The sequence below is a fragment of the Chiloscyllium punctatum genome, chromosome 20 (genome assembly GCF_047496795.1).
Source record: "Chiloscyllium punctatum isolate Juve2018m chromosome 20, sChiPun1.3, whole genome shotgun sequence".
NCBI classification, from domain to species: Eukaryota; Metazoa; Chordata; class Chondrichthyes; order Orectolobiformes; family Hemiscylliidae; genus Chiloscyllium; species Chiloscyllium punctatum.
This window is the reverse complement of record NC_092758.1, coordinates 82,755,371-82,768,380: the sequence shown is the minus strand read 5'-3', so window position 1 is coordinate 82,768,380 and position 13,010 is coordinate 82,755,371. Positions and strand designations below refer to the sequence as shown.

At 40.4% G+C, this 13,010-nt stretch overlaps 2 protein-coding genes across 3 annotated transcripts in view; one reads left to right on the top strand and one right to left on the bottom strand.

The window, feature by feature from the left end:
• Positions 1-4,839, top strand: part of LOC140492224 (protein INSYN2B-like) — an 87,504-nt gene extending 82,665 nt beyond the window's left edge. The window contains exon 4 of one of the 2 annotated variants that reach the window (XM_072591132.1): positions 1,521-4,839. In XM_072591132.1, coding sequence (XP_072447233.1) covers positions 1,521-1,707 — 187 coding nt within the window. In that variant the 3' untranslated portion in view covers positions 1,708-4,839. The remainder of the gene's footprint in view (positions 1-1,520) is intronic. The other variant, XM_072591133.1, reaches the window with a different exon arrangement.
• LOC140492226 (dedicator of cytokinesis protein 2-like) overlaps positions 1-13,010 on the bottom strand; it is a 731,998-nt gene that overhangs the window by 381,414 nt on the left and 337,574 nt on the right. The window lies entirely within an intron of this gene.

Below are 13,010 nucleotides of genomic sequence, written 5' to 3'. Positions count from 1 at the left end.
CACTCACCTAGCCTGTCCAGGTCACCCTGTATTCTCCTAACATCCTCCTCACATTTCACCCTGCCATCCAGCTTTGTGTCATCTGCAAATTTGCTAATATTACTTTGAATACCTTCATCTATATCATTAATGTACATTGTAAAAAGCTGCGGTCCCAGCACTGATCCCTGTGGCACACCACTGGTCACCGCCTGCCATTCCAAAAGGGAGCCGTTTATCACTACTCTTTGTTTCCTGTCAGCCAACCAATTTTCATTCCATGTCAGTATTTTGCCCCTAATACCATGTGCCCTAATTTTGCTCACTAACCTTCTATATGGGACCTTATCAAAGGCTTTCTGAAAGTCCAGGTATACTACAGCCACTGGATCTCCCTTGTTCATCTTCATAGTTACATTCTCAAAAAATTCCAGAAGATTAGTCAAGCATGATATACCCTTCATAAATCCATGCTGACTCTGACCTATCCTGTTACTGCTATCCAGATGTGTCGTAATTTCATCCTTTATAATTGACTCCAGCATTTTTTCCACCACTAAGGTCAGACTAACTGGTCTATAATTCTCTGTTTTCTCTCTCCGTCCTTTCTTAAAAAGTGGGACAACATTAACCACCCTCCAATTCGCAGGAACTGATCTTGAATCTATAGAACATTGGAAAATGATCACCAATGCATCCACGATTTCTAGAGCCACCTCCTTCAGTACCCTGGGATGTAGACCATCAGGCTTCAGGGACTTATCAACCTTCAGACCTAAGAATCTCTCCAACATCATTTCCTGCCTAATATAAATTCCCTTCAGTTCAGGTCCTTCAGCCACTATTACATCTGGGAGATTGCTCGTGTCTTCCCCAGTGAAGACAGATCTAAAGTAGCAATTCAACTCTTCTGCCATTTCTTTGTTCCCCATAATAAATTCACCCGTTTCTGTCTTCAAAATTTTAGTCTTAACCATTTTTTCTCTTTTCACATACCTAAAAAAGCCTTCACCATCCTCCTTTATATTTTTGGCCAGTTTATCTTTGTACCTTATTTTTTCTTTGCGTATTTCCTTTTTAGTTATCCTCTGTTGTTCTTTAAAAACTTCCCAGTCCTCCGATTTCCCACTCATCTTTGCTACGTTATACTTTTTCCCTTTTGTTTTTATATGGTCCTTAACTTCCCTCGTCAGCCACGGCAATCCCTGCCTCCCCTCAGGATCTTTCTTCCTTTTTGGAATGAACTGATCGTGCATCTTCTGCATTATACCCAGAAATACGTTAGGTATCTGACTACTTCAAGCTGGAATGTAACTGCCCAAAGCTCTTGACATAGAGAGAAGATTTTCATCCTTGCAGTGTTGGAATGGATATGCAGAGACCCCAGAGGCAAAAAGTCAGAGTCTAAATCAATCCACCAATAATTTGGAAGGGAAAAAAAGGGAAAGCAAAATGTATTGCTAGTGTTAACTCATGGTTTTAACAGAATTATGTCTTGAACTGGCAGCAGTTTTATTTGATCTGTCTGTACTTTCTCCTAGTGTAGAATATGACTTCAGACAACAAGAAGGCAGATTCCATCAAGTACTACGAGCACTGGAAAGTGAAGATGAAAGTTCACACCAGCCGCACCTACCCAGAGGCAACACGGATACACAGACTAGTCAAAAACAAGAGCTGAAGAATAAAGCACGCAAACCTAAGAAAGCCTGCTTTTGGTGTTTGTGAGCCCCTGCTGTCAGGATTACTGGCTTTTCTTTCTGTCCCCATGCAACTTTTGTAAATTAAAGTGCATCAATGGGCGCCTTCTACATTTCAGGCTAGCTGGGGCTGGCTGCAGCAAAGGAGGCAGCCACAGTCATTACAATGGCTACGTGGGAGGAAAGAAGAAAAATTTGAAGAGAGAAGAGGTGAGAACATTTAAAGAAAGACCAATCCTTCTGACGTGACGTTGTAAAGCTGCAGCAAAGTGACAGCTGACTAGTGTAGGTGACCTGTACCATCCAACTGATTCAGGTCAATTGGTACGGGCTGATGGATTACTTTCCAAACGACATTTGGTTTGATGCAGCACTCTCTCTAATAATTATTTTTGATTGATCAACATAATAAAACACAGCAATAGTGAATGTGGTGGAGCATTTAAGAAGTTGATGAAATCGATTCAGTCTAACAATAAAGTCTGCAGCCTCATTCATTATTAGCATTGGTGCAGAGGATAATGTTCGTATTCCTGTGTTTCCAAATGGTCACACTCTTTCCGCTTTTCAGTGGGATATTTGACATTGCAGTTTGGCGCCACTCTCTCTGTATCAGTGGTGCCACTTTTGTACATAAAAGAAAGTCTCCCCTTGGGGGTTTCTGGTTGCCCCCACCCCAAGACCTTAACTTCTCTTTTTTGTCACAGACGTTGTTTTCTGCAGTCCTGATTTAACATGGATTTTCAGCGTAGAACCAGTCCAATTCTGACCATTTTAGCTGGTCTTATTCAGTATTAATGCTCCACAAGTGTCTCCTCCCACTGTGCCTCACCTTACCACAGACGTCTATAAATTTCCACCTTATTTGATTTATTGTTGTCACATGTACGGAGATACAGTGAAAAGTATTGTTTTGCATGCTCTACAGGCAGATTGAACCATACAAACTGCAACAGGTAGCAGAACAGATCTACGCCTCCATTATTCATCTCAACAACAGCAGATGGTGTTGACTTTCGCATTATATCAATCATATTTTGTTCAAAAGTTAAATCCAGAATTTAAAATGACATACAATGCAGGAAAAATGCCAGAAATAATTCATATACCGTAGTAGAAACAATTATTCCGAAACACATATCAGCACATTCGGATAATAATTCATGTCATGGAGACACCAATCCTTCAAAAATAAATGGCCTCTTCGCTGCATTAATAACATCACGTTCCAATTTCGCATGAACGCTCTAAACATTGTGCCCCACTATCACCAACACTTCATAGGATAATAGAGGGGGCGTTCACAGAATAACATACTTACACAGTGACGAGATTACAAAGAGCTGAATAAAAAAAGGCCCCAAAACGATTAAACAGTGCAAAATTCTTCTGTTGTCTCTTTTGGGCACAAAGCTCACTTTGTGGCCTAAGCAGCGATTCATAAAAGGTTTCCAATTTTATAAGAATATTATTGTGGAACAAACCCTTAAATCATGAGTTATTTTAAAAATGTGGAACAGTGTCATTAATTTTATATTCTTCATAACATGCACAGCAGCACAGTTAAAAGTTCCAGAATCCATGTACTGTCCTTTCTAATGCAGGTGGTGGAAGGTCGACTGTGTAATTATTGAACTTTCTTTAGGCTTTTATTTGGGTTTCTTGGTGCTCTTGCTTTTTACCACTCCTCATTTGAGTGCAGCTTACTAGAAAATTCCAGCTGTGTATATAATAGCTTCAAAGCTATTTCTGACACCAGTTACATTTTGTGCAACATTAGTGTTCAGCTCAACATTGTACTGTGTGAATTGAAAATAGTTGGAAGGTAAGGTGGGTTAATCCATGAGGGTGAACATTTCCTTGAACCCACAGTTACCTACAGTTACTGTTGAGAATCGCAGGTGAACAGCTGGGGCTATCATCCAAAGCTAGATCAACACTCAAAGAAATGAAGAAGATAGGATGAATCAGGAAATTGCATGAAGGTGGTGACAGTTTGGGTTTGGGAATCCTGGATATCATATGAGGGAAAAGGTGAGTGATAAAAGTAGAGTCTTCATGATTTTGACTCAGTGACAGTGCAAGGAGGAGAAAGAGATAATCAGTCATTGCATTTGATTCTCGGAAGAGCAAGGGAAGAGGGAATGCAGACAGTAATATTTATTGTAATGTAGATAGTCAACAGAGGTTGAGATGAATGGTAAGAGAATTTGATCCTTCTTATGTTGGCAAGTCTTTGGTAGCCTGAGAATGTAAGGTGGGCTTAGAAGAGACACCCTAAGTAGGAAAAGGTCTTAAAGTTCTGGGCCAAACTAAACTCGGATTTCGGAACAGATTGAGAATTACTAAGATTAAAAATAATTTTCAATTTCATGTAGTTTCTTGACCAAGAAAAGAAACAACAATCTATTGTTCCCCAAAGTTTGGGAACAGGCTCCTGCATCAGAGAAAATATTACAGATTATATGCTCTAAAATACGTACAGGTATACGAGTGCTTCTGCACGAAAGTTGTTTGTACATTGGATATTAAAAGATCGAAACATGCTGATAAAGACAGAAACTGAAAGGTTTTCCTGTATGATCCAAAATCAAATTAGTTAATGTTCACTGTGGTGACTGGAAGTGAAAAACAATTGACTTTGGAGTCCTTGAGATAGGGAAGGGTGAGACCTTTGGGCACTTGTTCACCACATCTGCTGGGGCATGTTGTATCGGTGGATACCAGGAAGAGCAGGATCGAGCTGGACTGAGATATCTGCTTTCATCACCTCAACCCTCACAATTCAATAATCGGCTGAGAATCACAGATGAAGAGCTGGAGAGTTGTTGGAGATACAAGAGGATGAACTGTGGCCCTTCAGTAGGAAAGAATACGAGTGCCAAAGAGAAACCAAGAGCTATCTGAGTTATTAGAAAGAAATGAAAATATGTAAGTTTATTTTGAAATGTGCAAACAGGAGTAAAATAATAAATAGTTTTGTGTTACATGTGATGCTAATTTTTGGATGTGTCTTACCTCAGTAAATGAGGCTAACACTTGTGTTATAGGCATATGGGATGCAGGTGAATTTGTATACTGTCTATACAGGAATAAGACTTTTCTTTGTATGTTATTGAATATACCTGTAAAATACATTCAAGCAATGATATTTTTGAAACTGTGTCATTTTGATGGCTTTTCATTACGCACAAATCAGTCAGCTGTTTTCACTGATTAACACACAGAAATAAAGAAATACTGGTGTTTACATGGACATTTTATCAAGCCAACATTTAAGAGCACTTTTTGCCATGTATTTCTCTGGGGAGTGCAGTGATTTCTAGTGAGTAAGCAAACAGAACACTCATACTGCTGCAGCATTGCTCCAGGAACAGCATTCGGATTAATGATCAGTCTGGTTCTGGCTGCATTAGTTATGAGATCAATGTTATCCAGGATACAAAACAGACAGCTCTGAAGCAGGCTGCTTTGCCTTGGATGCTGTCAAGTTGGAGCTGCACTCATCTGGGCCGCCAGAAATATATGGCCTGTAGTATGTGGGAAGTCATGGAGCCTATTGGTGTCTTGGATGAGAACCTGTGCAATAAGTGCTCCCAGCTGCAGAAACCTGAGCTGCAGGATTCAGAGCTTGAGGAGAAACTGGAGTCACTGTGGCACATCTGCGAAGCTGAGAGTTATGTGGACAACACACTCAGACAGGTGGTCATGCCAAGACTTAAGGGCCTGAGAATGGGTGGCCACCAGACAGTTCAAGAGAAACAGATAGGTAATGCAGGAGTCCCCCATGTTCCTGCTCACAAATCAGTTTTCCATTTTGGAAATTGGTTCCTCAAGGGAGTGCAACAGAGCCTTGTTTGTGATACCATGACCAGCTCAGCTGTACAGGAGTGAACTAAGAAGCAGCAGGAACAGTGATCATGTGATAGGGGTTTCATTAGTGAAGGAAACAGACCAACGTTTCTGACAAACTCCAGGATGGAATGTTGCCTTCCTGAGGCAAGGATCAAGGATGTCACAGAACAATTATAGGTTGTTCTGTCATAGCGCACGTTTCGTCAACACGAATTGGCTATAACACAATTGACAAATTGTGGATGACATTTGGCCAATGTAGACTTTCTACTGATCAGGTATAATGATTTTCTATCTTGGTCTTCTGCAGCACGAGTTTCTGTAGCTGTTTTTCTCAGTGCGATTTTCTATCACACAGAGTTGCAGGGGAACACAATTACTGCATTATAGCAGAACGACCCGTCTAGGGCATCATTGTGGGGGAGAGTAAACAGCCATGATCCGCAATAGTCCAAATGATTTGAATAGGAAGAGAGATATAATTCTTAACTTTAAAAGTTACTTAGCAAAATAGCAAACAGTATTCTAAATGTAGCCATCTCTGCAATATTCCCAGAGTCACATGCAAGTGAATACAGAAATGCAAGGAGAAGGCAGATGAATGAGTGGCTGGAAGATGATGCAGGATGGATGGCTTTAGATTCCTGGACACTGGGGTTCACTGTGAGAGAGATGGCACCGGAACAGAGCTGGGATTGAGTTCCTGGCAGAACATTTTTGTTAGTGCTGCTGAGAGGACTTTTAACAATTTGAACCAAGAAAAAATAAAGTGAAGAAAAGAAGGCACACAAAAAACTTGGAGCACCACACACATGAGCATTGAGAACAGAAAATCAATAGGTCAAGTAAGAATAATGGAGGAAATAATGAGGTTTAAATCAAGATTAATGTGCACGTGTGTGAGTGCATGGAGTGTTATAAATAAGATTGGGAAGTTACAGTCAAAGATTACCATATGAAGTTATGGTGGTAATTAAGCATTTGCTCAAGGAAAGGCAGAGCTGGGTGTTAAATATTCCCAGAAATAGATGTTCACATAAGATGAGAAACAAAGTAAAGCAGGAAGGTCGGTGGTATTGGTGGAGGGGAGCTCTGGAATATGGAGAATGTGGATGTTCCAGAGGGAGTCAAGGACAGAAACAATCAGGTGAGAGTGAAGGAAAAACACCATTGCAATTACTGCATAGGCAACTAACTATGGAAAGGTTGTAGAGGAAGAAATCCGCAGGGAAATTACATAGCGATATGTCAACATTATATTGGGGGTGTAAACTACCTGTGCATAGACTAGCATTAAGGGTGGAGCTGAGCAAACAATCCTCGATTGTGTTCAGAATAATTTCATATGGCAGCCTGTGTTCAGTCTAACTACAAATAAGGCCCTGGATCTGAGTGAAGGAAATGAGGAGTGCCGAACTGATCCCGTGTCAGCGGTTGAATATAAAGGAGGGAGTCATCATTGGTTTAGAAGAGTTAAGGTTTAGGATGATGATAAAAAAGGACAATGGGCAATCCAGAACAAGAATTAATCTAGTTGAGGCAACTTCAATGGGGCAAGAGTAGAGCTGGGGCGATAAACTGAAATAAAAGGATGATAGGAAGATCTGTGGCAGACCAACAGACTACCTTCAAAGAGGAGATGGTTCAGATATAGACACGGTGTATTTCTTCAAAAGGGAAGTGGAAGGTGAACAAAGTGAGAACTTCATGGGTGTAACAGGAGAGTGGGGAGAAAATATGTTAGAGAAGGAAAGTGGAATTATAACAAAAGACTGGCTGTGAACATAAAGGAGAATCACAAAATCTTCCATTAGTGCACCATTAGTAAATGAGTGACAAGAAGACGATATTCTGAAAGAAAGACTGTGTTTGGCCAACATGCTAGAAATCTTTGAAGGGGTAAGAAAAAGAGACAATAACAGTAATGTTGTTGATATGGCATCCATGGACTTTCGAAAGGCATTCAATACAGCGTCATAATCAAAACAGTACCACATTAAATACAGAGCCACATTCAATACAGCGCCATATTCAATACAGCGCCACATTCAATACAGCGCCATATTCAATACAGTGCCACATTCAATACAGAGCCACATTCAATACCGCGCCATATTCAATACAGTGCCACATTCAATACAGAGCGACATTCAATACAGTGCCATATTCAATAGAGCGCCTCATTCAATACAGTACCATATTCAATACAGTGCCACATTCAATAAAGTGCAACATTCAATACAGTGCCATATTCAATACAGTGCCATATTCAATACAGCGCCATATTCAATACAGCGTCACATTCAATACAGCGCCATATTCAATACAGCACCACATTCAAAACAGTGCCATATTCAATACAGTGCCACATTCAATGCAGCGCTATATTCAATACAGTGCCGTATTCAATACAGAGCCACATTCAATAAAGTGCCACATTCAATACAGAGCCACATTCAATAAAGTGCCACATTCAATACAGCGCCATATTCAATACAGTGCCACATTCAATACAGAGCAACATTCAATACAGTGCCACATTCAATAAAGTGCCACAATCAATACAGTGCCATATTCAATACAGTGCCATATTCAACACAGAGCCACATTCAATACAGTGCCATATTCAATGCAGCGCCACATTCAATAAAGAGCCACATTCAATACAGTGCCACATTCAATACAGTGCCATATTCAATACAGCGCTATATTCAATACAGTGCCACTTCAATACAGCGCCATATTCAATACAGCACCACATTCAATACAGCGCGATATTCAAAACAGTGCCATATTCAATACAGCGCCATAGTCAATACAGCGTCACATTCAATACAGCGCCATATTCAATACAGCGCCACATTCAAAACAGTGCCATATTCAATACAGCGCCATATTCAACACAGTGCCACAGTCAATACAGCGCCACATTCAAAACAGTGCCATATTCAATACAGCGCCATATTCAATACAGTGCCATATTCCACACAGCGCCATATTCAATACAGCGTCACATTCAATACAGCGCCATATTCAATACAGCGCCACATTCAAAACAGTGCCATATTCAATACAGCGCCATATTCAATACAGAGCAACATTCAATACAGCGCCATATTCGATACAGTGCCATGTTCAGTAGAGAGCCACATTCAATACAGTGCCATATTCAATACAGAGCCACTTTCAATACAGTGCCATATTCAAAAAAGTGCCACATTCAATACAGTGCCATATTCAATACAGCGCCACATTCAATACAGTGCAATATTCAATACAGTGCCATATTCAATACAGTGCCATATTCAATACAGCGCCATATTCAATACAGTGCCACATTCAATACAGTGCCACATTCAATACAGCGCCATATTCGATACAGTGCCATATTCAATAGAACCACATTCAATACAGTGCCATATTCAATACAGAGCCACTTTCAATACAGTGCCACTTCATTACAGAACCACATTCAATACAGCGCGATAGTCAATACAGAGCCATATTCAATACAGTGCCACATTCAAGCCAGTGCCACATTCAATAAAGCGCCACATTCAAGACAGTGCCGTATTCGATACAGAGCCACATTCAATATAGCGGCATATTCAATACAGCGTCATATTCAATACAGCGCCATATTCAATACAGTGCCACATTCAATACAGTGCCACATTCAATACAGCGTCATATTCAATACAGCGCCACATTCAAAACAGTGCCATATTCAATTCTGCGCCATATTCAATACAGAGCCATATTCAAGACAGCGACATATTCAATACAGAGCCACATTCAATACAGCGCGATATTCAATACAGCGCCATATTCAATACAGCGCCATATTCAATACAGTGCCATAATCAAAACAGTACCACATTAAATACAGAGCCGCATTCAATACAGCGCCATATTCAATACAGTGCCACATTCAATACAGCGCCATATTCAATACAGTGCCACATTCAATACAGAGCCACATTCAATACAGCGCCATATTCAATACAGTGCCACATTCAATACAGAGGGACATTCAATACAGTGCCATATTCAATACAGCGCCATATTCAATACAGTGCCATATTCAATACAGAGCCACATTCAATAAAGTGCCACATTCAATACAGCGCCACATTCAATACAGCGCCATATTCAATACAGCGCCATATTCAATACAGTGCCACATTCAATACAGAGCAACATTCAATACAGTGCCACATTCAATAAAGTGCCACAATCAATACAGTGCCATATTCAATACAGTGCCATATTCAATACAGAGCCACATTCAATACAGTGCCATATTCAATGCAGCGCCACATTCAATAAAGAGCCACATTCAATACAGTGCCACATTCAATACAGTGCCATATTCAATACAGCGCTATATTCAATACAGTGCCACTTCAATACAGCGCCATATTCAATACAGCGCCACATTCAATACAGCGCGATATTCAAAACAGTGCCATATTCAATACAGCGCCATAGTCAATACAGCGTCACATTCAATACAGTGCCATATTCAATACAGCGCCACATTCAAAACAGTGCCATATTCAATACAGCGCCATATTCAACACAGTGCCACAGTCAATACAGCGCCATATTCAATACAGCGTCACATTCAATACAGCGCCATATTCAATACAGTGCCATATTCAATACAGCGCCATATTCAATACAGCGTCACATTCAATACAGCGCCATATTCAATACAGCGCCACATTCAAAACAGTGCCATATTCAATACAGCGCCATATTCAATACAGAGCAACATTCAATACAGCGCCATATTCGATACAGTGCCATGTTCAGTAGAGAGCCACATTCAATACAGTGCCATATTCAATACAGAGCCACTTTCAATACAGTGCCATATTCAATAAAGTGCCACATTCAATACAGTGCCATATTCAATACAGCGCCACATTCAATACAGTGCAATATTCAATACAGTGCCATATTCAATACAGTGCCATATTCAATACAGCGCCATATTCAATACAGTGCCACATTCAATACAGTGCCACATTCAATACAGCGCCATATTCAATACAGCGCCACATTCAAAACAGTGCCATATTCAATACAGCGCCATATTCAACACAGTGCCACAGTCAATACAGCGCCACATTCAAAACAGTGCCATATTCAATACAGCGCCATATTCAATACAGAGCAACATTCAATACAGCGCCATATTCGATACAGTGCCATGTTCAGTAGAGAGCCACATTCAATACAGTGCCATATTCAATACAGAGCCACTTTCAATACAGTGCCATATTCAATAAAGTGCCACATTCAATACAGTGCCATATTCAATACAGCGCCACATTCAATACAGTGCAATATTCAATACAGTGCCATATTCAATACAGTGCCATATTCAATACAGCGCCATATTCAATACAGTGCCACATTCAATACAGTGCCACATTCAATACAGCGCCATATTCGATACAGTGCCATATTCAATAGAACCACATTCAATACAGTGCCATATTCAATACAGAGCCACTTTCAATACAGTGCCACTTCATTACAGAACCACATTCAATACAGCGCGATAGTCAATACAGAGCCATATTCAATACAGTGCCACATTCAAGCCAGTGCCACATTCAATAAAGCGCCACATTCAAGACAGTGCCGTATTCGATACAGAGCCACATTCAATATAGCGGCATATTCAATACAGCGTCATATTCAATACAGCGCCATATTCAATACAGTGCCACATTCAATACAGTGCCACATTCAATACAGCGTCATATTCAATACAGCGCCACATTCAAAACAGTGCCATATTCAATTCTGCGCCATATTCAATACAGAGCCATATTCAAGACAGCGACATATTCAATACAGAGCCACATTCAATACAGCGCGATATTCAATACAGCGCCATATTCAATACAGCGCCATATTCAATACAGTGCCATAATCAATACAGTGCCACATTCAATACAGTATCAGATTCAATACAGCGACATATTCAATACAGAGCCATATTCAAGACAGTGCCATATTCAATACAGTGCCACATTCAATACAGCGCGATATTCAATACAGCGCCATATTCAATACAGAGCCACATTCAATAGAGTGCCACATTCAATACAGCGCCACATTCAATACAGCGCCATATTCAATAGAGAGCCACATTCAATACAGCGCGATATTCAATACAGCGCCATTTTCAATAAAGAGCCACATTCAATGTAGAGCCATATTCGAAACAGAGCCACATTCAATACAGAGTCATATTCAATACAGCGACATATTCAATACAGACCCACATTCAATACGGCGCCACATTCAATACAGCGCCATATTCAATACAGTGCCAGATTCAATACAGACCCACATTCAATACAGCGCCACATTCAATACAGCGCCACATTCAATACGGCGCCTTATTCAATACAGCGCCAGATTCAATACAGCGCCAGATTCAATACAGTGCCACATTCAATACAGTGCCATATTCAATACAGCGCCAGATTCAATACAGACCCACATTCCATACAGAGCCATATTCAAAATAGTGGCACATTCAATACAACGCCACATTCAATACAGCGCCATATTCAATACAGCGCCAGATTCAATACAGAGCCATATTCAATACAGAGCCACATTCAATACAGTGCCATATTCAATACAGTCCCATATTCAATACAGCGCCACATTCAATACAGCGCCATATTCAATACAGACCCACATTCAATACAGCGCCACATTCAATACAGCGCCATATTCAATTAAGAGCCACATTCAATACAGCGCCATATTCAATACGGCGCCACATTCAATACAGCGCAATATTCAATACGGTGCCACATTCAATACAGTGCCATATTCAATACAGACCCACATTCAATACAGTGCCACATTCAATACAGCTTCATATAAATACGGCGCCACATTCAATACAGTGCCACATTCAATACGGCGCCACATTCAATACAGTGCCATATTCAATTCTGCGCCATATTCAATACAGAGCCATATTCAAGACAGCGACATATTCAATACAGAGCCACATTCAATACAGCGCGATATTCAATACAGCGCCATATTCAATACAGCGCCATATTCAATACAGTGCCATAATCAATACAGTGCCACATTCAATACAGTGCCAGATTCAATACAGCGACATATTCAATACAGAGCCATATTCAAGACAGTGCCATATTCAATACAGTGCCACATTCAATACAGCGCGATATTCAATACAGCGCCATATTCAATACAGAGCCACATTCAATACAGTGCCACATTCAATACAGCGCCACATTCAATACAGCGCCATATTCAATAGAGAGCCACATTCAATACAGCGCGATATTCAATACAGCGCCATTTTCAATAAAGAGCCACATTCAATGTAGAGCCATATTCGAAACAGAGCCACATTCAATACAGAGTCATATTCAATACAGCGACATATTCAATACAGACCCA